Source organism: Tenebrio molitor, chromosome 3 (assembly GCF_963966145.1).
Source record: "Tenebrio molitor chromosome 3, icTenMoli1.1, whole genome shotgun sequence".
Lineage (NCBI taxonomy): Eukaryota > Metazoa > Arthropoda > Insecta > Coleoptera > Tenebrionidae > Tenebrio > Tenebrio molitor.
This window is the reverse complement of record NC_091048.1, coordinates 26,121,506-26,145,048: the sequence shown is the minus strand read 5'-3', so window position 1 is coordinate 26,145,048 and position 23,543 is coordinate 26,121,506. Positions and strand designations below refer to the sequence as shown.

The 23,543-nt window shown below is 38.4% G+C and overlaps 3 protein-coding genes across 3 annotated transcripts; all 3 read left to right on the top strand.

The window, feature by feature from the left end:
- Positions 1 to 1,152: 1,152 nt before the first annotated feature.
- Osi8 (Osiris 8) lies at positions 1,153 to 2,060 on the top strand. Its single transcript, XM_069042500.1, has 2 exons — positions 1,153 to 1,583; positions 1,636 to 2,060. Exons 1-2 carry the CDS (start codon positions 1,176 to 1,178, stop codon positions 1,990 to 1,992), a joined length of 765 nt encoding a protein of 254 aa, XP_068898601.1. The 5' UTR covers positions 1,153 to 1,175; the 3' UTR covers positions 1,993 to 2,060.
- A 5,828-nt stretch (positions 2,061 to 7,888) lies between these two features.
- Positions 7,889 to 12,258, top strand: Osi9 (DUF1676 domain-containing protein Osi9). The gene is made up of 3 exons (XM_069042435.1): positions 7,889 to 8,613; positions 11,372 to 11,618; positions 11,668 to 12,258. The coding sequence occupies exons 1-3, from the start codon at positions 8,464 to 8,466 to the stop codon at positions 12,018 to 12,020; spliced, it is 750 nt and encodes a 249-aa protein (XP_068898536.1). The 5' UTR covers positions 7,889 to 8,463; the 3' UTR covers positions 12,021 to 12,258.
- A 5,088-nt stretch (positions 12,259 to 17,346) lies between these two features.
- Positions 17,347 to 19,652, top strand: Osi10a (Osiris 10a). Its single transcript, XM_069042932.1, has 4 exons — positions 17,347 to 17,637; positions 18,217 to 18,401; positions 18,920 to 19,193; positions 19,261 to 19,652. The coding sequence occupies exons 1-4, from the start codon at positions 17,354 to 17,356 to the stop codon at positions 19,430 to 19,432; spliced, it is 915 nt and encodes a 304-aa protein (XP_068899033.1). The 5' UTR covers positions 17,347 to 17,353; the 3' UTR covers positions 19,433 to 19,652.
- The last annotated feature ends 3,891 nt before the right edge of the window (positions 19,653 to 23,543 follow it).

Below are 23,543 nucleotides of genomic sequence, written 5' to 3'. Positions count from 1 at the left end.
TTAATTTTCAGGGCCAACTGTGTCGACAATCATTTTGAAGTCTAATATACAGGGTGACTGATCGAAATTATTTTTGTTCGATTGGCAACACTTTAACGATTTTATGTTGGTACATTTGACGGTCAAATTCAAACATAACATTTCAAAAGTCAAAATAAATCAAATTGTTATTATTTATTTCTAGAATCTTAACCGATAATAAAGCGAATCAACAGACAACTCTTTGGCAAATGCTAGGCGTACCAATTATTCGGGAGTGCCAACCTACTAAATTTGTCTCTATCATTAAAAATCACTCGGTACTTATTACTTATTAGAGAGAGATAAAATAGCCTATTAAGAGACTACATATTTTTATCTTATAAATAGGGAAGGAAGGAAGATTCCATCTACATATTCCAAGTTTCAACTTCAAAACTTATCTTCTGGACAAAGTTTAATTAAAAAAACTCGCCAATAAATCCTTAGATAAGTGAGACCGTTAAAACTCATTAATCTGGCGTTCTCCCAATAAAAGTAGAAAGTTGATGAAAGGGGTATTAAAATAAAAATCTGAAAAAATGTACAAGTGGCAATCCGAAAACTTTCATCTGCGTCGCAGCCGGCAGAAGCGGGTCAAAAAGCGTCTAAAAGTGGCGAAATTTCAGTGACAAACGGAATGGAAAGTTGCACTTGTGCATCAAGTGCATGAAACGTGCACGAAAGCCGCCGCCTCCTTCGGCATTTCCACGACTGCGGTCCACCCCAGCCCCGGTCCAGATACGTGACCGCTTTCGCTTCCGACTTTCCTCCGAGATAGTCCTGTAAGTAGGTGAGGGCCTTGGCACGTGGTGGTCCGGTCGTCCTTGGTTCTGGGCGTCTTCGGCCGTTTTGGTCCACTTGTCCGGATTTTCTCTGGATCCTCGCCTCTAATTGGCATTCCTGCACAGTTTTGGTCTACTTGCGAGCTCTTTCTTCGCATGTTAATTGGTCGGATGCATCGCGGCCATGGCCTGTGACGACACGAGGATGTGTCCGATCTGTTTTTCGTCTCGGTCAATGTCACGGGCGGCGCGCAGATAACAATAACTCAAGTGACCAGAGGAGGGGTACGAACCTACCACGAAAAGAAATTCCAAAGGTGGGACCGCGCTATAAATACTACTCTAAGTGAATTTATATCAGTTACCGGCGACATGTTCAAGTGTCTAGTTTTGTTCGCGGCCTTCGCTGCCGTCTCGGCGCGCTCCGCCGCCCCCGCCCAGAACGCCATCCCCGACGAGGCCCGCGCCCAGGACGCCTCTTACCTCGGCGACCTCCGATACGTGTACAAAGTGTACCAAGAGTGCGCCGCCAAGGACCTCGGCCCGTGCCTCAAGCTCAAGCTGATCGCCGCGATGGACCGCGCGGCGCGCAACTACGCCGAGCTGCCCCTCTTCGACGGCATCTCCTTCGTCCAGGACCCCAAAGCCGCCCCCAACGAGGTCAAGACCGAGGAAGAGTACGAAGCCACCCTTCCCAGGGCCCTCAGCGAGCGCGACACCGCCCTCAACACCATGATCTTCGACAAGGTCACGCACTTCTTCGACACGCACACCCTCCAGGTGAGTCCCCCACGTCCCCCGAGTCCCCATTTACTCTGATTCTTCTCCCCAGGTGAAACTACCCTCTTCTGCCGACATCCAGCGCTCGTTCGAGGAAAGCCGCGGGAAGAAGGGCAAAAAGGGTGCGGGTTTGCTCCTCATCCCGCTGATCCTGGGCGGTACTTTGCTACCGCTGGCTCTAGGAGCGCTCGCGCTTCTGGCTGGCAAAGCTTTGATCGTCTCGAAGCTCGCTCTAGTTCTGGCGGGCATCATCGGCCTGAAGAAGCTGCTGAGTGGCGGCGGCGGCGGCCACGAGGCCGGACACGAGGTGGTGGTTTCCGGCGGGCACGGGTCCGGCTGGGGGCGGTCGTACGACAAGGAGCAGGCCCAGAATCTGGCGTACAGCGCGTACGCCCCCAAGAGCTCCTAATCTCGCCTCCGAATCGATTTATTTATTTCTAATTTATTGTATTATTTAAATAAATTTTCTTTGTGGTCTATTGTAGTTTGTTACGTCGGTCGGCGATTTTACTTTCCGTTAGAAAAGCGAATTCGGCTGATTCATAACTGAGTTAGAGGTAATTGGAGCCTTTGGGCATTGATCTCTCGAAGTAAACCAGCACGACGACCCGATATCAGTCATCTTGTTTCCGTTGCTCATCGGTCGAGAAACTGATGTTGATTTGTTACGCCGATGATACACTAATGTAATCACGGATCAAATCGGGCGTTTGGAAAAAATATACTTTCTCTGGCGCATTATGTGACTTAATAGCTGAACCTCTGGCATAATTAATGTAACTCGGGTCTCGGCTCGACTAGAAAGTGATAATTAGTTCCGTTTCGAGGCTTGACATTGACTTTGAGATTTGGTTCATCACGAGGCAGTTCAGGTGAAATTTCAGTTTTTTTCTCTTCGGCGGAGATGATTGGTTGTGACTGAACCGTTATCGATTGCGTCTTTCCACCTCGTAATTACCAAAAATTATTACTCCGTTCTGAGACGAAAGTCGGTGGGCGCACTCGAATTCCCGTCTGACTTATTTGTTGTCATAAAGTAATGCAAGAATTCCGGTCAGGTAATTATCAACTGATATAATCCATAACTCGAGTTCCCGTCAAGGGTAAAAGAGCGCTTCAATCCCTTACTTACCTACCCTTCTAGTTGTTGCCAGGTACCATTGTTGTTTACCATTACGTGGACCAAAAAAAAATGTTTAAAATTTTAAAAAGTTACAAATACCGTGTGATCAACAATTATATACTTAGATAAGGGGCGGCTGTGACTTAGACAGTATCAGATTTTTCGTATCTTTGCTAAGTCAGCTAATAAACGTCAAACAACTGTCACTATTAACCAAATTTTAACGAAAAAATGGTTTTTACTTCAGAACATAGAAGATTCATCATTGAATCTTACTTTTGTAACAGTGCTTTCAATAACAGATATTTTTTTCTGACGGGAATTCGAGTCTAGAATTTTGGATGCATTTTTACCTTGACGGGAATTCGTGTGCAGGATTAAAGGGCCTATATCCAAGCCCAGGTATAAAATGTTATGCTGACGGGAACTCGTGTGCACCGAAGTCGGTGGACCTGCAACTAATTAATGGCTGGTTATGGAATATGTGAACAAATCCACCAGTCGGAGCTTAATTTCATTCCAGACATTTATTAGGCGCTAAACGAGCCGTAAAACTACATAAGTGCACATTTAAAGCGTGAATTTTACACACGATGAGGTTCTCATATTGACACAGAAAGAAGCATTTTGTATTTAAATTTCTCTTGTGGTCCTCAAGCGGACGCTTTCTGGTGACAGATGTTCAATTTCTTCTGTGCGCTTATCCATTGTCACTGGTCAAACAAATCAAATGAGAGAAAACCACACAACAGAGATATCTTATTTTATGAATTATGAATAAAAGATGTGGTTTTTCAAACAGCTTGTGCTACTAGTAGCAAGTTTTCAAATTAACGTACAAAGTACGATTTAATTTAAAAATTTTTGTTAATGTCTACTTTTTTGAAAAGTTTCTTCCGATCAACCAAGGACATCAAAAGAATGAGGTTCTTGAGTGAATAAGAAGATTGCTACAAGTGTAAAAGCTCTAAGAAGAAAATAAATTAAAAACAGCAAACAACAGTCACAGTTTTCTTAGAAGAGATAAATTTGTTACTACTGTTCAATAAAATCTTTGTTAGAGATTAGTTCAAAAAATGATATTCTCTTCCTAGAGAGTAAAAGTGTTTTTTTACCAGGGAATAATAGAACGTCCATTATTAGACGAGCGTGTAATGATGGCTATTACCCACGAGGGTACGAAATACAGTGTGAACATAAAGTTTGGGACAAAATTCATAGTAGCGTTATGTGATGTTTTTTGGAAAATCGCTCGGACAGGTCGATTTTACTTTGAAAAATGCCATTCTGTGACGTACAACTTGTTTAAATGACGTCATTGGTTTTTGCGCAATGACGTCATCACCAATTTTTTTAAATAGCAACCCCCACTTTTTTCATCTCTTTCTGATAGACCCTTCTACTACCTAAACGATGAATAAAAAAAATTGGTACCTTACATGACAATTTTTTTGAGAAAATGGCAATTTTTATTTCAAAAATTTAATTTAATATTTAAAGATTTAGCCTTTGAAACCTTAGGCCCTTGGTGCAAAGAAACAATAGATTTCATTAATGTCATCGAAGAGCGACTTACTGCGGAATCAGGCGATTCAAAATCAAAGAAATTCCTTTTCGAGAGGATTTCCCTTGCTATTCAACGTAGAAACGCTGGAAGCATTCGAGGCACTTTTCCAGATTCCGCATTATTATCGGAAATTTTTGTATTGTAAAACAAAGATGTTATGTGCTTAAGTTGATTAATTACATTTATTTATTTTATATTACATTACAATTTCCCCTGGTTTCTGCTGCAGAGTAAAAAACACGGCGTGTGGGAAATCGGATTTCCCGCACTCTGAGGATACCGATTTTGAGGCTGAGTACAAAAAAATTATTACACACGTGTAGGATACGATATTTTATCTAAGATGTACAGTGGGGAGCACGGAATTTCGCACGCCAATTTGTACGTCATTAAAAAAAAACTATCTAGTCTAAGCTTTATTGTCATTATAATCAATAATGAGGTGGGATACGCATGATATATGTGATCATGACTGATGTTTCACCTAAACTGTCACGAAACTGCCGCCAGTAGGTATCTCATTTTAATAAAATTAAGTCAGTGAAATGTCCAATGTGTGCGAAATTCCGTGCTCGCCACTGTACAAATGTCGCGATTTTCACTAGCACTAATTTATTTATTAGGATGTTAATTAAAAAACGCATACAGCCTCGTAAATTATGGCATTTCAAAGTAATTAAGACATGAATATTGCACTGCATCATTGCAGCTTTATAAGGTAGGGAATGATTTGCAAATGTAATTTTGCGATTGGTCACAACCTAGAGAAATGAATTAATAATTACTCACGGTCATGGGTCATGAATATGATTAGTTAACAGTTGGCGCGTTGAATAGGTAATAATTTGCAGACCAAAAAATGTTTCGACTTCTTCGAAGGAAACACTTTCTCATCACTTACCCTTTTCTAGTTGTCTTGTGTCATCTGCTTTTTCCTTTCAGTAGAAACTGCAAGAAAATTTAATAAATGACAAATACCTACACTTAGAAAACTATTTATCCTACATTAAATATATTAATCTCATTAAATTATATTCATTAATAATACCTTATTATACATATTAAGTTATTCGAAGACGTCATTAAGGATTTTTCAGTGCGTGACACTGAGAAACTGTAATAGTTGCATAACTTGAAAGCTGAGACTTTTCGGTAAAAAACCGTCTGTCTAATTTCAATAAAACAGAAGATTTTCACTTCATATTTGAATAAAGGTTTCTTTTTTTTTACATCAAAAAAAAAATATAGCATATTATTGATTTCAAAAATACAGTTGTGGACAAAATAAAGTGGGACAAGTCTTGATGCAGATTTTCGCTAAATTTTAGTTGATTGCAACCGGCTCTAAATCTGAAGTTTTAAATATGACACTTGTACAAAAAATTGTCAAAAAAGTCATAAAACTATCATGGTACGTATTAGTGATGTAGTTAAAGCGGGATGTCTAAAAAAAATGAACATAAAGTTGTACTAAGTGAGGACTAAAAGGGCCAACACTGGTAAGAAAAAACTTAATTAATATGATAAAATTATGCAACACAAAATACATTATAAACTATAAATCTTTTAATAGCAACCATAGAAAGAGGAAAATTTCAGGCAGACATTAGCGAAAAAACAATGTCCCACTTTATTTTGTCCACAATAACTGTACAGTTGGTTGCAAAAAGACTGTCAGAATAAAATTGACACCTTTTTTACAATTTTTTCATAGTGTGAAACCTTCTTACGAGAGGTTAGAATTAACGTCAAAATTAAAAGACATTTTTTAAAATTATTTGGTAGGTACATATTGTCAAGTAGACAATTAACTAACAAAAATGACAAAATGAAATTTACATTAGGAAAATTTTCGTTTCCCGTTTTTTTTTTGCAACCAACTGTAATCACTGGAATTTTTTTCCCTGTCTGTTTTTAAATACCTACTTTTTGTAAGGGTTTCTAGTTTCGGATGAACTGCAAAATGTAAAGAAACTCCACCAGCCAACATTACATTTGTATTATATCAATTATGTAAATTTTAATGTTTTATTGATTTTAGTGCGTAAGCACAGGCCGTTCCACGGGTTATCATAATGCACATAAAACATAGACAGCTTTTAACGTCAGCTTAATGAATGTCAAGTTCAGATAGAAAAATACCTCTCTCAACAAAGTATGATTTAATAACAATAACAATAAAATCACAAAGGTAATGGGTAAGTAGGATCATATCGTTTCTGTCATCATTTGAAAACCTTTTCAAATACTAAATATGGACGTAAAATGCAATGACAGATATATCTGTCAAATTAATAGAATACCTACTTGGATTTCTGATTTTTAAATACCAAAACACAATGAATGCTTTGTAAAGTGTATTTTGTATTTTTTACCTGGTCAGGCTCGTCATCTTACGTGAATAACCCTGTACATATTTTAATTAAACATGTATTGTTGGTTGCATCACCAATTTTGTTAGGCTCATTATTATTCGTAAATCACCTTGTGTTTCAGAAACGTCTTCAGTGAGACATATGAAAAAATCTTTCCATTTCTAAGTTCCTTCAAAATTTGAATTTTCGAAATTCTGTTCTACAAAGTTGGAAAGGACTCATTTTTTCTCATTATAGCGGAATTAACTAAATACATAAGATCTTGTTAGTTGGAATCGGTAGAAACAAGCAGAGTGCCAGATCAGGGTTATAATGGGAACATTTTTCTTTCTCAGCATCATCGTATAAAAAGGATGAAGTGCTTTGATAGTCGCAGAAAAAAATATTTTTCTCTCTTGCTATTGTTGTACCATCTGGAGAAGAACTACCAGGAGATGTCTGTAAATTTTGAGACCACACAGTAATCACAGGGGGCAAGGTCTGGAAAATACAAGGGTTACTACTAATTTGTAAGAGTATTTTTATATTTCTTGAAAGCAACCAATTTAATTCCAGAAGTTACACTGTCTAAACAATTTCCAAACTGAAGAAAATGTACCATTTCTGCATGTACCACATCTCATCCTGCACATGAAACATGTCTAACAAAAATTTCGTCTACCTCCTCACCACGTCGCACGTTCTTGCAAGTCAAGAGCACGCTTTCAACGGTGAACAATTACTTTTAAATTTTTTCCATGTCACCAGTTGTACTAGATTCACTCATTTTTTCATGGTACGCTAAGTAAATAATTCAATAAAAAACACCAGTACATTACCCATCGTATATCACAAACGCACAATTTTTCCACTTGTCCCATTTGTCGATCCTCGCCGTTACTATTTTCCACGCTTCGGGATTACAATTTCAAATGACTTGATGTTTTCCCGGTCGAGATATTTTTAATCACGAGTCGGTCCAGCGGAACAGATGGCCATTTCAGCTCTGATAAAAAATACCAATCGATAACCAGAACAACGTACAGTTGAAACTGTCGGACGTAATCAAAGCTGACGAAAAAATTGTCGCGGGTCCTGGAACAAGCCACCGATTAGTCGAGCATGGAGACGATGTTATTAACTCGGTTCGGCAGGATAACGTAGTCACGTGCGACTGTGACAAGCATGAGAATGAGGGTCTGGTGTAAATTATAAGCCGAGTGGAGGAAGAAACGGGGGGTTGGGAGGAATACAAATTTGAGGGAATCTCATTGTCAGTTTGGGGGGAGATGCGCGATAAAAAGTATCGACAGATTTAAAATGAATTTATTTCGCTAGTCAACACCGAATAAATATCGCAGACATAAATTGCGTCTTGACAGAAATACAATTTTATTAGCTGTCGCTTGCAGACTCCTCGTGTCGCTGAAAAAGCCACCTTCAGGGGCGACACAATTACAGCTCCACTAGATTAATCAGCTCTCAGCTGAAATTTACAATGCAGTGTCTCGACCTGTCATAACTCTGGAGTAATTGTCGGGCGGGTCTAATTGCCGTCCGTCATGGGAAACCGCTTAACATTCAAATTCCTATCTTCCTAGCAAAAAGTTCCCAGATCCGCCGACAAAAACCGCTTCCGCTCCTCAAACCGATCCATTTGAGACCTCAAATTACTATAAATGTCAATTGTACACGATCATTACGTGAACTGTCCAAGTTAACTGGAACATAGACATTAGCTGGCACAGATATAATAATTTTTTTTTAATGGCTAGTCCTAGCCTGCTCCTCCCGATATAACCAGGGCACGTCACCCAAGGAGTACAGTGTGTCCACATGTCTCAGTGCGGCAACATGAAGGTTTGCGTGTTGGTCATCATGATGGGTGTCTTCGCCGATGCTGGCTTCTACGAGGATCGACTCTACAAGGATGCAGTCCAGTTCGTCAAAGAGTGCGGGGCTAGGTCCTTGACGATGTGTCTGAAGGTGCGTATTTTGGAAAAGTGTTGTTACCTTGCGAAAATTTTGCAAAAGTTCCAAGAAGTGGACAGAGTAGAGGCATGGTCAAGTACTTTCGGAAAATGGTTTTTCGGACCAGTGTGGCTAAGTTGTGACCTAGATGGGCCTTTAGAGTATGTAATTTGAAATTAACTACTGTTCACGGAAATTTTGTGTTTGCACAAGCTTTCTAGGTAAACGCAAAAAGTCTTTCTAATGTTTGTAGTTTGTTCAAAATACGTTTCGAACGTTAAAATCAAAATTATCAATTTGTGAAAAATTTTTTGTACTTATAAAAAAATTTGGGTGCAAGAATTTGTTTGACACTTTTTATCACTCATGAAGATGAATATTTCAATATTTGTTGTTAGTTAAAACAGATTCCAAAATAAATTCTAAATTCTTCAAAATTTAAATTTTTCAAAATTGACGGGGGCTGTAAATAAAATCTTTCGTTGGGTCAGTTTTAGATTTCAGATTTCGCAAATTAAGGGCTAGACAAAAAAAAATAATTCTTGATAGTTTAACGCCTAAATCAAGAATTAAGAAACTCCTCAACTTCTAAATATATGCAAATATTTTTTTTTTATTAGTTAGACCGGTTCTACCATCAAATTCTTTTAATTTTAATTTTTTTAATTGTGAACTAGACAAGTGTTATTTGTTAAGATAGAGACCACGTTGTTTATAGTTCGTGAAGTTCAAAATCTGAATTTTTCCTATTCCAAACTAAAAATAAAAAAATCGTTTAGAATTTTTTGAAATTAAAAATTGTGAAACAGGCACAAAATATGTTTTTCTTTTATTTTTACTTTTTGAAATGTCCGAGCTAGACAAAATGAAAATATTCTCCCAAACGTCAAAATTCTTCAAATTCTTCAAAATTTCAAAATTTTCTAATTAAAATAAATTGTCAATTAAACACAGAAAAACCATTTTCATTAGTTAAGAACGAATTTTAATCTTTTAGATTTTGAACCACACAAAGAAATCAGAATCGGCTTTTTGATTTTTAAATTTTTAGGAATAAAATAATTTTTTATTTTAGTAAGTGGTGCCACTGGCGGAGACGCAAAAGATTAGAAAAATTCAAATAATTTTGTTTCTCATCATCTTCTATAGCACTAATCCATTTGTAACGACCATGAAATGCTTGATGACTTGGGAAAAAATATTTTCCTGTCTTTTCATTGTTGTACTCGTACATTGTTGTATTAAAAATATGAAAAAAACTTTCTTCCATCTATGCATCCGATTCCAAACTCAAAATCCTTCAAATATGAATTAGTCAAATTCTGTACAAAATACAGGGTGATTCTGAAATAAGTTTGGAAAAAAATCCGGTAATTGGTGATAATGAGAAGAAATCATATCTAGACAAAAAAAAATTCTTATAAACATTTTTTCGTTTTCGAAATACAAATGATTGAAAATTTGGTCAAAATTGCTCGTACGGTGCTGAGTTAAAGGTGATTACCTGATTTTTTTGGTAATTTAGCAACAATAATAATGAAAGGTGCCTTTTGATTTCACCTCCAAAAGTCATTTACGCAGAATTAATTTGTGTGAAGTATACTCCACATTTTTTTTTTCAAACTTATTTCAGAATCACCCTATATAAACAAATATTTTTATGAAGTAGAAAGAATTCTTCCTTTCTAATGCTTCCAACTTAATTTTTTTGTTAATTTTGTACTAAATATAAAAAATCTTACTTGGAATCGATAGAAATAAGTTCCAAATCCAGATTTTCTAACGTGGTTTAACAAAACCAATTTTCTTAGCTGGGTGAATCACATAAGAATCTTGCATGAACATATATTTGATTATTACAAATATTTTTAAATTGTATCATTCTTCCATCTTATTTACTAGGTCACTAGCTTTATTTTTTCGTTACTACTTGGTCCCCATGCAAAGTGGGGCTACGATTTGTACCCCAAAACTTGAACCAAAGAAACACCGTAACAATTATTGCAGACTCATCAAAATCTGTTCAACAGTTTTTTACTAGTAAGCGGACAAGTGATACATACATACAAAATATATCTTCTATAATTTGTATTTCCTCGTTCGTTGTTTTTATTAATTTTTTAATAATTGTTATTAAATCCAACTTATTTATACAATTCTTATTAATCGTAATTTATAGTTTCTGCAAAGTATAATTTATGTTCCGTTATCTAACAAAGTAATTTGATGTAATTTCAGTCATTTAAGTTTCATTCATTCCACTGCATTTCACAACGATTAACTGTTTCAAATCTGTTGGATCTTCTTGGAACAAACATTTTCCAAAACGCAATCGTCCTTCGACGTTGACCTCAATTTGAAGTTTCAGTTTTCGGTTTGTTGAAAAAATTCGCAACTCGACTGGAACCTACATTCCTCTAATGTTGCATGAATGAGGACCGACGAATATAATTTGCGCACGATATTTTTCTGCCATCTTTGTAGGTTAAAAAACTCTTCGTCAACAACAAACAATACCGAACATTGTCGTGTCTGGTACGTGGTATCCGTTAGGCGATTTTTTTCCATAAACAAAAACCTCCAATTAAATTAACCGTCAACCTGTGGCTATTATTGTAATGCTAATTGCTGGATATTCCGCCAGATCGGTTCTTCATTAACTGTATTCGCCTATCACAACGGCGTCCCGCTTGACCATCTGGCAGTCCTGTTGCGGCGGAACCGCTCAGCCGCACCGCACAACCTCGGCTTTAAGACTTTGTTTTCGTTCCAGGAGAAAGCCCTCAAATTCGTGGAGCGACTCCCGAACGATATCGACATAGGAAATGGGATACGAATCAAACAAAGTGATTCAGGGAGACTTCCAAGAGAACACACTCCAATAACCCTCCCCGATGAGGCGGCGGCGAGGGAGGCAATCCTGGACAGGGTGCTCTTGGAGCGCCTCGCTGATTACTTCAGCTCGCATACGCTCGAATTTAAAATTCCAATCGGGGGCGACGAGACCGCACAGGAAGAAGGTAAACCGCCACCGTGCACTCTTCCCAAAAAAACATGTTTGTGTTGCAGGGCGCAAGAAAGAGGGTGGGGGCGGCTACGGCGGCGGCGGCGGCGGCGGCAAGGGGGGAAAGAAAGGGGGCAAGAAAGGCGGCATGATGCCCCTCATGATGATGTTCCAGATGAAAGCGGCGATGATGGGGGCCATAGCCCTCAAGTTCATTGGACTGATAGCTTTCAAAGCTCTTCTGGTGGCTAAAGTGGCCCTCACCATCGCCATCGTCGTCACGCTGAAGAAGCTAGTCGAGAACAAGCACTCCACGCAGACGTACGAAGTGGTCGCGCATCCGCACGAAGACTACAGCCACTACGACAGAGTGTACAACCCGGAGGTCGTCTACAAAGGCTACAGAGTCGGCTCTTAGAGGTCGCGGCCTTGGCTATTGTAACGGTGTTAAAACAGTATTAAACGGCCGAGTTTCAGGTGAACTAGAACGACCTCGACCAGTACCTGAAGTCGCATTAGTCTTAAGCTATTTATTTTTTATTTTATGTCAAGACAAGTGTGAATTAGAGAGTAGTTCCTGAAGGCTGGGGTGGCGCAGGGGTGTCTTCAGAGTCCGCCCCTCGCTCGTAAAATATACAAGATGTGCACAAGTGTTATTATTAAATCTTCTTTGGTCCTTAGTCCTGTCCTGTATCCTATTCTGGTAATTCGTGGTGAACCAGTGATGATTTCTTGGAGTCAAAGCAAACTGACCAAAGCACAACATCAAAGCAAAATCGCATCAGAGCTTTTATTAAGTTGGAGTGAAAATTGTTTCAGTTTAGAAAAACCGGGAGCGGGTCAGAGTCCTAGACCGAAAGCTTTCAGCGTGTTTGAGTTGGAACAGTTGGCAAGACTACAATTATGCAAATAGTGGAAAGCGCCAACAAACAAGGTGAATAAATCCAAGAAAACTACTAAAATCGAATTTTATGTTTGTCTTTATTAAGTTCGTCTGGGAATAAAATGTTGCGCTAATGGAGTTTGCAACGTTGGCCTAATGGTCTAAGTTTAGCTGACTTTTCAACTGTTATGCTGGGTTTTAACGAAGCAGCAGTCAGAAGCGCCCCCGGAGGGATGTACTCGTATGTTCTGGTTATAATCGCCTGTCGCGATTCCAGGTGCCCGCGCGCCGAATCGTCGCGCTTGTCACCGGTAGAAAGTGGTGCCGCTCGCGCAAAAAATAAAAATGCGCTTGTGACAGGAAATTTGTTTGGAGTGTGAACGCACGAAACGAAATATTACATTACGGTTATTTTAACGATAACTAAGGGGCGAAAACAAAGGTCGACCTAGTCGGCCAGACTGCAAATACCCGAAGGCCCTATAATAACACCAACAATAGCGTTCATTATCTCATTGTAATTTGTAATGTCGCCCGCAATTCCCACAGCCATTACGCCGACAAAGAACGACTCGGCGCTCCCACCCTGATACAAACTAATTAATTTTTCAAGAAACTTCGTGATGAGTGGAGTTGTTGCTAATTAAGTCGAGCGACGCTAATTTACTCTCATCGTTGACATTGTCAAAGTTTCAAATCGACAATGGGCACGCGACTGGAGCTACACCGACGGGATTAACCATTAAAAAGTCATTACTCCCTACTCACCCATATGAGTACCTAATTGTCCACTCACTTGCTAATTAGATTATTTTTCTTCTGATGCTAGATTGCAAGTTGGACTGAAACAATGCAGGCCCTAAGGGATGGGATAAATGAGGAGATTTAGGAAGATACGGGGAGACTCTTGAGACTCCCCTGGGACATATGAAAAATACAGGGATCTGGGAAAAACATAAGAGAGGACAGGGAAATACGGGATGGGAAGTCTCGGCGAGATAGAAGGAAATCTGAGGAAAATATAGGGAATTCCGGTTTGAAAGAGAGAGGGGACGTGTAAGAAGGTTCTGGGAAGGTGTAAGAAGATTCGGGAGAGATGCAGGAGTATTCAAAAAGGAAGTGTTGATTCGCTGTTGGCAAACTTCTTCTGAAAGAAATTTCTAAAGCAAATGCAATGAATTGAAGTTTGAAAATATTTCGGTTAATTTGTTGGAGGGAAGATCAGTTTCTACTGCTACTGAAGAAAACATAGCGTTGTTCAAAGAATAATAGACGAGATACAGGGGGATTTTGAAATAAGTTTGGAAAAAAAAAGTGGGAGTATCCTTGCCACAAAATAATGCTGCGTAAATGACTTTTGGGGGTGAAATCAAAAGGATGGCAATTACCCCATATCCTTGTATTTTCGACGCCTATAAATAGGGAAAATTTGTCCATATTTGTTCAATTTATTAGCAACGATTGTTAAAGTCGTAGGTGCAAGCACACTGCTTTGTAAATGTTTCTATGGAAATGATCGAAAGAAATAATATCACCTTTGTGACTGATGGGCACCTTTTACCTCTTTGATTCTTATTGTTGCTAAACTACCAGGATAATTGATTAATCACCTTTAACTCAGCAGCGTACTAGCAATTTTGACCAAATTTTCAAACATTTGTATCTCGAAAACGAAAAAACTTTTATAAGAATTTTTTTTGTCTCTGATTTCTTCTCATCATCACCAATTACCGTTTTTTTTTCCAAACTTATTTCAGAATCACCCTGTATAACAGAACAATTTGGATGAAGCAACTTTTTGAGTTTCAGAAGAAAATTATTAGAGTTATTTGTCTTGATCTAGGTTCTTGTCATTTCTTTTCAATCCCTATTTTAAAGGACAATGGTTTGTGATTTATCAGTCCTGGTCAAGACTTGCAACTGTTAAAACTTGTCCATGAAGAAATTCAGGAAGTGTGAAATTTTGGTTTTTCGTTGCCATAAATTTATTGAATGGGGGATGACTATCTTGACAAAAAAAAACGAAGAAGAAAAATAAAAAAGTAAAAAATGTATGTAGTTTTCCATTCTTAGTAAGAATGAAAAATGAGAGAGAAATAAAGTACCTATCTGAAGTTTGCTAATGTTGTTTTAAAACTAAATACATTTGATATATTTATGACCAGCAGTTCATTAAGAATTAATATCATTCGTTTTCTAATGTCAGTTGTTTTAACTGTGTCAATAATTACCTAGAAAAACGTCTTGAAGTCTTAGTCATCCTTTGGCAAGGAGCAACTAGTAATTTCAGCAAGTGCCACAATGTTAGAACAACTTAAAAAACAACTTACCATGTTTACTAAAAACTTCAAGCGCTCACTTCAAGGTATGTTACAGATCTAGGAAATTTAATTGTTCATAACATTTTCCAGACGATTGTCTATGGTTGATGCGGATCATTTCCTTGGACCTGATCCAGAAAAGACCCATGATTCTGTTGCTGAAAGTAACATTCGTGGGCCTCACTATTTTGACGATGTTACAAACATATCTTTTTTTGCAAAGATTCGATGCTTACTATTTTGTCAAATATGTTGCAGTATACGCTACATCATATTGCGTACAGTAAGATCTATTTTATAATTTTCCCCTTTGATTAATTTCTTTTAGCTTTTGTTAGCGATTTTTTCAATTCCATATCTGCTAAAGTCTTCGATGGCAGGGTTGGACAATATAGAACATTGGCGAATAAATGTCTGCGGCCCTAAACTAGAAAAGAGGATCAAAACGGAGGCACTTTATTTTAATGGTTTTGCAGTATCCGTTGCAATTTTATCTTACGTCAATGCAGCAATATACGCCAAACCTCTGGAGAACGACGAGGATATTTTCTACCCTCTTGCCATCTTTAAAGAATTTGTTCCTCAGTGGCAAAATGTACTTTCTGCGTTGTACAGGGCGACATTTTTTCTGATACCACTCATACTAACAACACCCTGCTACATCCTTATATACATCACTAGTCATTTACGATTTCAGTTTTATATGTTGCTTCACTTCCTGAAGAACATCAACAACGAATACGAAACAACGGAGCCAAATCAACTGGTCGACAATCTTCACTACCAGAAAGAAATAACAAGGAGATTGAAATTTTGCATTCGACGCTACAGTATTCTCTACACGTAAGAATCTCTTCACGACTCATCTATATCTAATTTTTGTTTCTAGAACTTTTCACAAAGTAAAACGGGAACTAAACATATTTGTTTTTTTATTCTCTATCGTCGGTGATATGCTGGTTCTTAGCTGCATGGTGTATTTCGTCTTGGTAATTTGGTCTTCTTCTCACGAACATAAAACTTATCATTTATCAGTTTCAGGAACTAATGGAAGATAGATGGATGCGTTTGATGACAATGATAATTACAATGGTGCTAGGTATTCTGCACGTGGTCCTAGCCGGTCAACTTGTTGAGAACATTGTAAGTTGACTAAGTTTCTTTCTAAATTGTTGATCATTTTTTTAAGACTTCTCGAGCTTTCGACATTCTGAGACAGTTGGACTGGTACTGTTGGAATTCTGAGAATAAGATGCTCTATCTCATATTTCTCGGTAATGCAACACACAATTTTAAAATAAAATATTCTGACTCACTGTCGCTTAACTACGAACTGGTGGGTTCAGTGAGTAAACTCTACTTAAATCCAACTGTATTTTAAAAAAATGTGGACTTGATTCCAGATGGTAAAATGGATTTATTCGATCGGTGCTGTTATGGTAAAACTCAGACACATTGATTATTCAAATCATTAATTCCAGAGTTGCGACAGCTATTAGTAGTTTGTCCTTTTTGCACGATATTGCACAGTTACGAGATTTTTACATGTGCAACTCAATTTAATACAGGCCTGGCACAATTCCCGAATTAATGCAAGAAATTACTGATAATAATTGCAATTTAATTGATGTCTCGACTTTGCGAAGGTCATTTGAAAACATGAAGCTAAGAGAGTAGCATTATGTTTGGAAGCTGAAAGCAGACATTTCGAACATTTACTCTATTTCCTAAAGACGATTGCAGCTCCTCATGATTCTTTTACAACCGACAGGTCACACATAATGCACACCTTTATGAAAATCAAGATTTCAACGTTCTCAAAATCACTAACCTAACTTTTAAGACTGACATCTGATAATTGAAATTTTAACGAATTGCCAACTGAAATTTTTGGTCACAGCCAACTCTATTTTTTTTCGATATTACCTAAATTAATTGATATTGATGATTGATTCTTTCAGTCAGGATTATATTGTAACAAATGATTTGCTTCTTGAAAAATCGGTTGTTGTTTAACGCTCAGAAAGTGTCTAAACTGGGCAAGTATGAAACGGGACCGGAAAACTGATCCCCGGCCACAATCCCCGTAAATATGTCACCGTGCGACGATGCAAAATCACATATCCTTTGTGACGGAACTCCTTCCTCCGAAGGAAACACGCTCCGAACATCGCAAAAAGGAGAAAGCAAACATCCATTGTCTCCGGACGAGATTCGCATCATCGCCAACACCCACGCCGCGTTCAAACAAGAACGATTTTGCATGAGAGGGATGATAATCCATCCGTCCGGACGATTTAATTAAAAACGAGACCGCGACAGAGAAACTGTCATCGGAGGACTGGTCGCGCGACCTGACCCGCTGGCGCGAATCTGGCGTAAACGCGCTCCGCATGTGAAACGGCGCATCCTTCGAACAAAGGATGTGTATCTCTGAAAAAGTTGGTAATTACCGGAGCACTTTCACTGAAAGTTCAAATTCACTCAAACATGACTATTGTCTAGTATATAAAACGAGGGTCGTGATTTCGCCGTTTATTTGCCAAAATGAGGCGAACGGCGACGAGGTCCTCGCTCCTGCTCGTGTTCGTCCTGGTTTCGGTGTGCAACAGCGTCAACCACCCCTCGGTCGAAGAGTCCTTTCGCCAGTGTCTGATCGCGCAGCCCTCGGCCACTTTCGGCCATTGTTTCGGAGTTGGGGCTATTAGCAAATTGCAAAGTTTGGATGTAGACCACGAGTTTGATCTAATTGACGGTGTTACTTTGAGCAGGAGCCAGCAGGAATACAGAGAGGCCTACAACTTTGCAGAGAGGGATCCAGCCGATTTTAGGTGAGTTGGAATGATATTGATTCAATTTGTTTCGGAATGCAAAGGAGGCGCTGACTAGTCTTGCAGAACGGTCCGTTTGAAATGTCAAGTGTTCGTCCAAAGAGAAAAAAAAAATTGGGGTGTGGGAGTAATCAGTTTTAGACCGGTTCCCGAACAAGGCACAAAGAATAATTGTCAAAAGCCCAAAAAAATAAAATAAAACACATGTAGATCGTTTTACAAGGTCTGGTCAAGTTTTTGAAACATTTTGGAAACTTCGATATTTTAAAAATATTTTCTACCGGATTTTTAATTTCGTTGTGGACAGCTCTTTCGTCAAATTTAATAAATTTCCACTTGGAAAGTGATTTGTGGAAGCGAAACCCTAACAAACGATCAGTATCGAATTTTCGCGCAAGTTCCGGCGCTCTGCTAAATAAATCACCCAAATCAAATAAAAACTAAATCGTAAATTGCACCCAGACCTGTCTTCAACACAATCCGACTTTGAGTGAGCTTTATCGAATGTTCTGGCAACTTTACAGCGCCGAAAAACTTTCCCGCAGATGAACTCCACCTCACCCTCTCGATTTTTTCCAGAACCTGGATCGACTCCTTGGGCCATGTGTTCGCGCACCGGAGCATGCACTGGGACATGGGGTTCATGTACCCCGGACTCGCCATGCGAGTGGCGCCGTCTGTCGGCCCCGGAGGCACTCTCGAGTTCGTCCTCGACCCGCACCGAGAGGTCCTCAACAAGCACTCGCTGAAAGAGATCGGCACCGGTAGGTTCGAGGCTTTGCTACGGGAAATCTGTAGTTCACGGCCTCCTGGATATGACAAGAGACAAGTTTCTCATCCGGCCCTGCGCGTCAGCAAAATGTCTGTGATTTCGAAATGACATTTAACGGGAGCACCTAAGTTCCCTCTTTTGAGACGCATTTAAAAACACAAAAATGTGTAATATTGGTTGCATAATTTTTTAAATTCAAATCAAGCAATTAAACCCTTATTGACCGTTGCAGTACCTCTTTTATTAAATTTTACAGTGTGTAGTCTCCGTTGTTCTTATTTTATAATTCCATAAATGGCAAAACAAAATTTTGTTAAAAAAATAAATGCTAGTAGGCAACCAATCGTGCACCGTACCGCAGCGCACCCCTGAAAACAAAAATAATGCCTACGAATGCGCACGGCCGGATAGACTAAAAGTCTATCGTTATATCTAGGAGGCCGTGCTGTAGTTCAGTGTAGTTCAAGGTTTCGGCGCGAGGGTTAACAACGAGTTTTTGATTTTTTGTAGGTCGCCTGCTGGCGCGCCAGTTTCTGGTTCCGTTTCTTCTCGGGTTTAAATTTAATGTTGCAACGCTCATCCCGATTCTATTTGGATTGTTGGCGCTTTTGGCCAAAAAGGCGGTCATCTTGAGCAAGATCGCGCTGGTTGTCAGCAGCGCTTATGGATTGGGGGCTCTCATGTTAGGGAATGGGAACAGAATCCAACAGAACTACCACTCTTCGAGTTCCTCTTCGGGGAGTTTTAATCCAGGATTCGGAGGCACCGCTCAGTTTCACAACAGGTTTAGATTTTCTTCTTCTTTAAATTCTTTAAATAAAAAATAAAAAACCTTCACAATTAAATTCCAGGTTTCCGGAGGACGGGTATCCTGAGGTTCACTATCGGGGGATAGCGGAGAACAATGTGGACCAGCTACAGCTCCACGGGAACATCCAGAAAATTTTTCCCGAGGAAGAGAAGGTGACTCCGGGAAGAAACTTTGCTTGGAGCGAAGATGAAAAAGCGAAGAAATCTCCGTGACGCTTTTATCCTCTTTTGAATCATTCTGATAACAACGAAGCTGGATTTGTTTTCAACAATTTTTCAAAACCACCAAAGACAATATTTTGTGACTTTCAGATAATTTTAAAATGTCCATATCTATACCAAAGATAAAATCTTGTGATAGTCTTGAATCTGTAGATGTTAGTTTTATGTACATATCAGCAAAATTTATAAAGAACAGATTTAAGAATTTTAAAAACCATGAAAAATTTTATTTCAGCTTCTCCTGTTTATTTTGTCTTTCTAAAAAAAATTAATTCAAGCAGGGATGTTGAAATATCTTCAAATTGCTTCAAGGAGCTCTTGATTAAGCACAGTTTATACATTCTTTCAGGGTTAGATTACACCAAATTAGAGATTTTCTCATGGGCTATGAGTCATATCTGCGCAAACGACGAATATCGGTCTCGAGTAGGCGCTACAAACCGACCGCAAAACATCGTCATTCGTTACGTTAGTGTCGTCTCTCTCTGTCGTCTATTTGCATGTTTTCAGTTTTCATTTACAGATTTTTCACTGCGCCTGTGCGCAGATATTTCCAAGGTTACAGCTCATGAGAGAATCCAATACCTCTACCGTCTGAAGAAAATTTAGCTGAAGAAGAAAGTAAAAAGGAAGTTGTACACTATGCGAGTAATAACTCTTTTTCAAAGGAGATGGCAGTCACTTTAAAATTGTTAACCAGCTAAGACCACCCAGAAAAAAAAGTATGCACTTTTCTGTTTTATATTATGCTAAGAAAAACTCTCCAATACCTCCACTCCCCTATTATGGTAGCATTGAGCCATCTTCTTCATAACTGGAGCCCCAAAGAATTGAAATGCGCATTAGACTCCTTAATTTATGTTTACTTCGTTATTACAACTTCTTCTCTCTACGTTCATGCTCTTTCCTTTTTTACATCGCATTCCTGCCATACTCTAGCCCCAATTTGTCAGAAAATTAACCTCAACTTGAGCCCCAGAGCCGCCTTCGATGGCTCTCAACAAGAACAAAAGCCTCCTCTTGACAGCTTGCTTCGCAGCCCGCCTGGATTAGCATACCGATCCTCGAAGAATCTCGCCTAGCACATCCCATGCTCATCTCTGGTAATGAACAGATGCGACCTGAATTCCTCCGCCCCAGGCCTTCTTCAGCACGGTTTCGTTTAACTTTCTATGTGTGCACAGTATCCGATATAGTACCGCGTTTGTTTATTTTTTCTTTCTAACAGCGTCAACACTCGACACGCAATCCGGGGAAAAAAGTGATCCGGAATCGGACCGATGGCAATTAATTCCGGAACACTTACGTAAGTCTACCGGAGCAGAGCCGGGGGCAATCACAGCGACTGTTAGAGAGGAATGTTGTTTCTGGTCCATCGTTAAAAGTAAAAACCGTGTGCGTGTGAATTACCAAAATCCGGCGAGATCCTGTTGGCGGTTTTCTCTCGGACGCGGTGTTTTACTTGATTTAGCCGAGGAAAGTTTAAACACGGATGCAGAAAAGTGGAGTTGGGAGAAATTACGTCTAACAGTTTTTACACACCTGTTGAATATTATTAAGCGTGGTGTTGCATGTCGGAGATGTGAGTTTTTTTGGAAAAAGAGGGAAGCGAAACTGAATGGCGCCAATTAAAAACGCAAACTACCCGTTGATGATGATTGGCGCAGTAAATCACGCAGATGGAATGGCTTTCGCCTCGGCGATTTTCTGGGGTTTTTATTTGGGCCGCACATTCTGTAATTTATTTCCAGACGAGTCGGAATGGACGTGCAAAGCGGATTCATGCAAATTTGCAGACAATCTATCGATATTCTGCATCGTTCCGACGAAGTTATGTGTTTGCTAACTTGCTTGAATGCTAATGGTCAGCAAATAAAGTTGTAGAGTCAACAGTAAATTATTTTTATTTGACACTTTCCGCAAGAATCACTATTGGGTCTACCCAGACCCAAGACAACACCGAATGGTTTGACCTACAGAAACAATTTATTTTTTTTTATCTTACAGGTGGAGTTTTTGAGCTACCTTAGACCATTTGACAGCTGATATTTTACTTGAATGAAACTTCATTTCTTGGATTTTTTGCAATAGTTACACCTGTAAGATAAAACGTCGTATATCACACGTGATCGAAATGCCCCATTATGAAACTCATGAGAAGTGTCCCACTCGCGCCCAATTGCACTCGTCGGTCAAAATTCTCAGAAGTTAGCTCAGAAATGTATAAGTTTATTAGGTTTTTGCACCGAAAATTTCTGCAAACTAATTGCATCCACAGAGGTAAATAGACTATGAAACAAAATGCTTGTTATTGTGTACATTGCCAGTAATGATTTGTTTGCTGTCACCATTAATTTTCTGCACGGTAAAAATGCATTAACGAGAGAAAATTTTAAGAGCTGTGATTTATTAGGATTTTATAAACTCTCCCGCACGGGAATTGTACGTGAAAAGAGCCAGTTGTGGTTTTGCCAATGAGGCATCTTATGAAAGAGGTGTTTATTATACAACTGGTGCAAGGAATTTAAATTTGAGGTTTCACTTGGTGGCGATTTGCGAGAATGAGAACCAGTTTGTGTTGTTACTGAAGAGGGCAGAGTCGATGGACAAAATGCTAGAAGATTGGATTTTGGAAGGACTGTTTGAAAAGATCTTGAGGAAAATTTATAATTGCTGATTGTCACACTAATTTAACAGATGATGAAAAGAAAGTACAAAAAAACTAGGTGGTGAATCGAAATCTAAAAGAGCTGTGTAGGATTTTTCATAATAATTATGTATCTAATCCCGTTACAAATGATTTTTGATAATTAATACAGAATGATTAATACACTACAATATGTCTACCAAAAGTGTTTGGCAAATGAGGTTTACGATGTCATAAAATAGAAATAGTTTTGCACTAACTCTTCGGTTTACAACGTGTAACAAACAAGACATCTTGTGCAAGCCTCTGGAGTAAAATTATTATATTTTCCGCCTTATAGTCCAGATCTGGCACCTTGTGATTGCTTTTTGTTTTGTAGACTAAAAGACAAAATGAGTAGTTTGCGGCTTCAAGACTCGATAAAGCTGTTGAAAGTTTAAAAAATTTATTTCTGAAGTAAATCGATGTGTTTTTAGATGTGAGAAATTTAATACCTGGAAGCATACCTAAATCTAAAAATTTTGAATAAGGTCATCAAAGTATCGGATGTTCATTTAAATTTATCCTCAAAGTAGGCATGGAAGAGTGGATTGTGAACGCACCATGGATTACAGAGAGATCACGGATCAGCTTTATCAGTTTAAATCTAACCTCACTTCCTGCGTTATTTGTGTTTTTACTTTGCAGACTGACGAGTGGTGCGTTCACAATCGACTCTACAATGCCAACTGATGCAATTTTCAAATGAAGGTAAATTCTCTCTGGTCATCCAAATTACAAATTACAAATAATGTTTCAAAGATGTACGACATTGTTATCTAACTTAAAAGAAATATTACTAATTTATGACTTAAAAGTTCCAAATTATAAAAATAAGCTGGGAGTGAGAAAAATTAAATTAAAAAAAATCAACCCGTCCTTTTAGGTTTAGTTGTAAATTATTTGTACATTTTTAAATAAAGACAGTTAAGAAAAAGACTAAATTGCTGTAAAAATTCAAAATCTTCCAGATCTAATTTAGGAAATTTAAAAACTTATCTACGTCTATGTTCCGACTAGAGTTTATTCTTTAAAAGAAATCTTTTATACTTATTAATGAGTCAAGAAATTTTAAAATGTGACTAGTTCCTTCAAAAATTTTAATCCATTCAGATTGCTTCCATATTCCAGCCATAGACAAGCAAATGACAGCAGCCAAGTACTTGTGATTGGTGAAAATTCAATTTTGGTGGCGATCCTACTAGATTAAATATTTTTAAAGGAAAAGATAAAAAAAAATATTATAGAAAAATGTACGTGTAAAGAATGCATATTCTTACAATTATTTTTCTGTGAGTCTTTTTCAGGAAATAATTTCTCAAATTATTAACAAACTGTACTAAATATACATATATCGGGTGTTCATTTAAATTTCCCGTCAAAGTTGACGTTGAAGAGTCGATTGTGAACGCACCA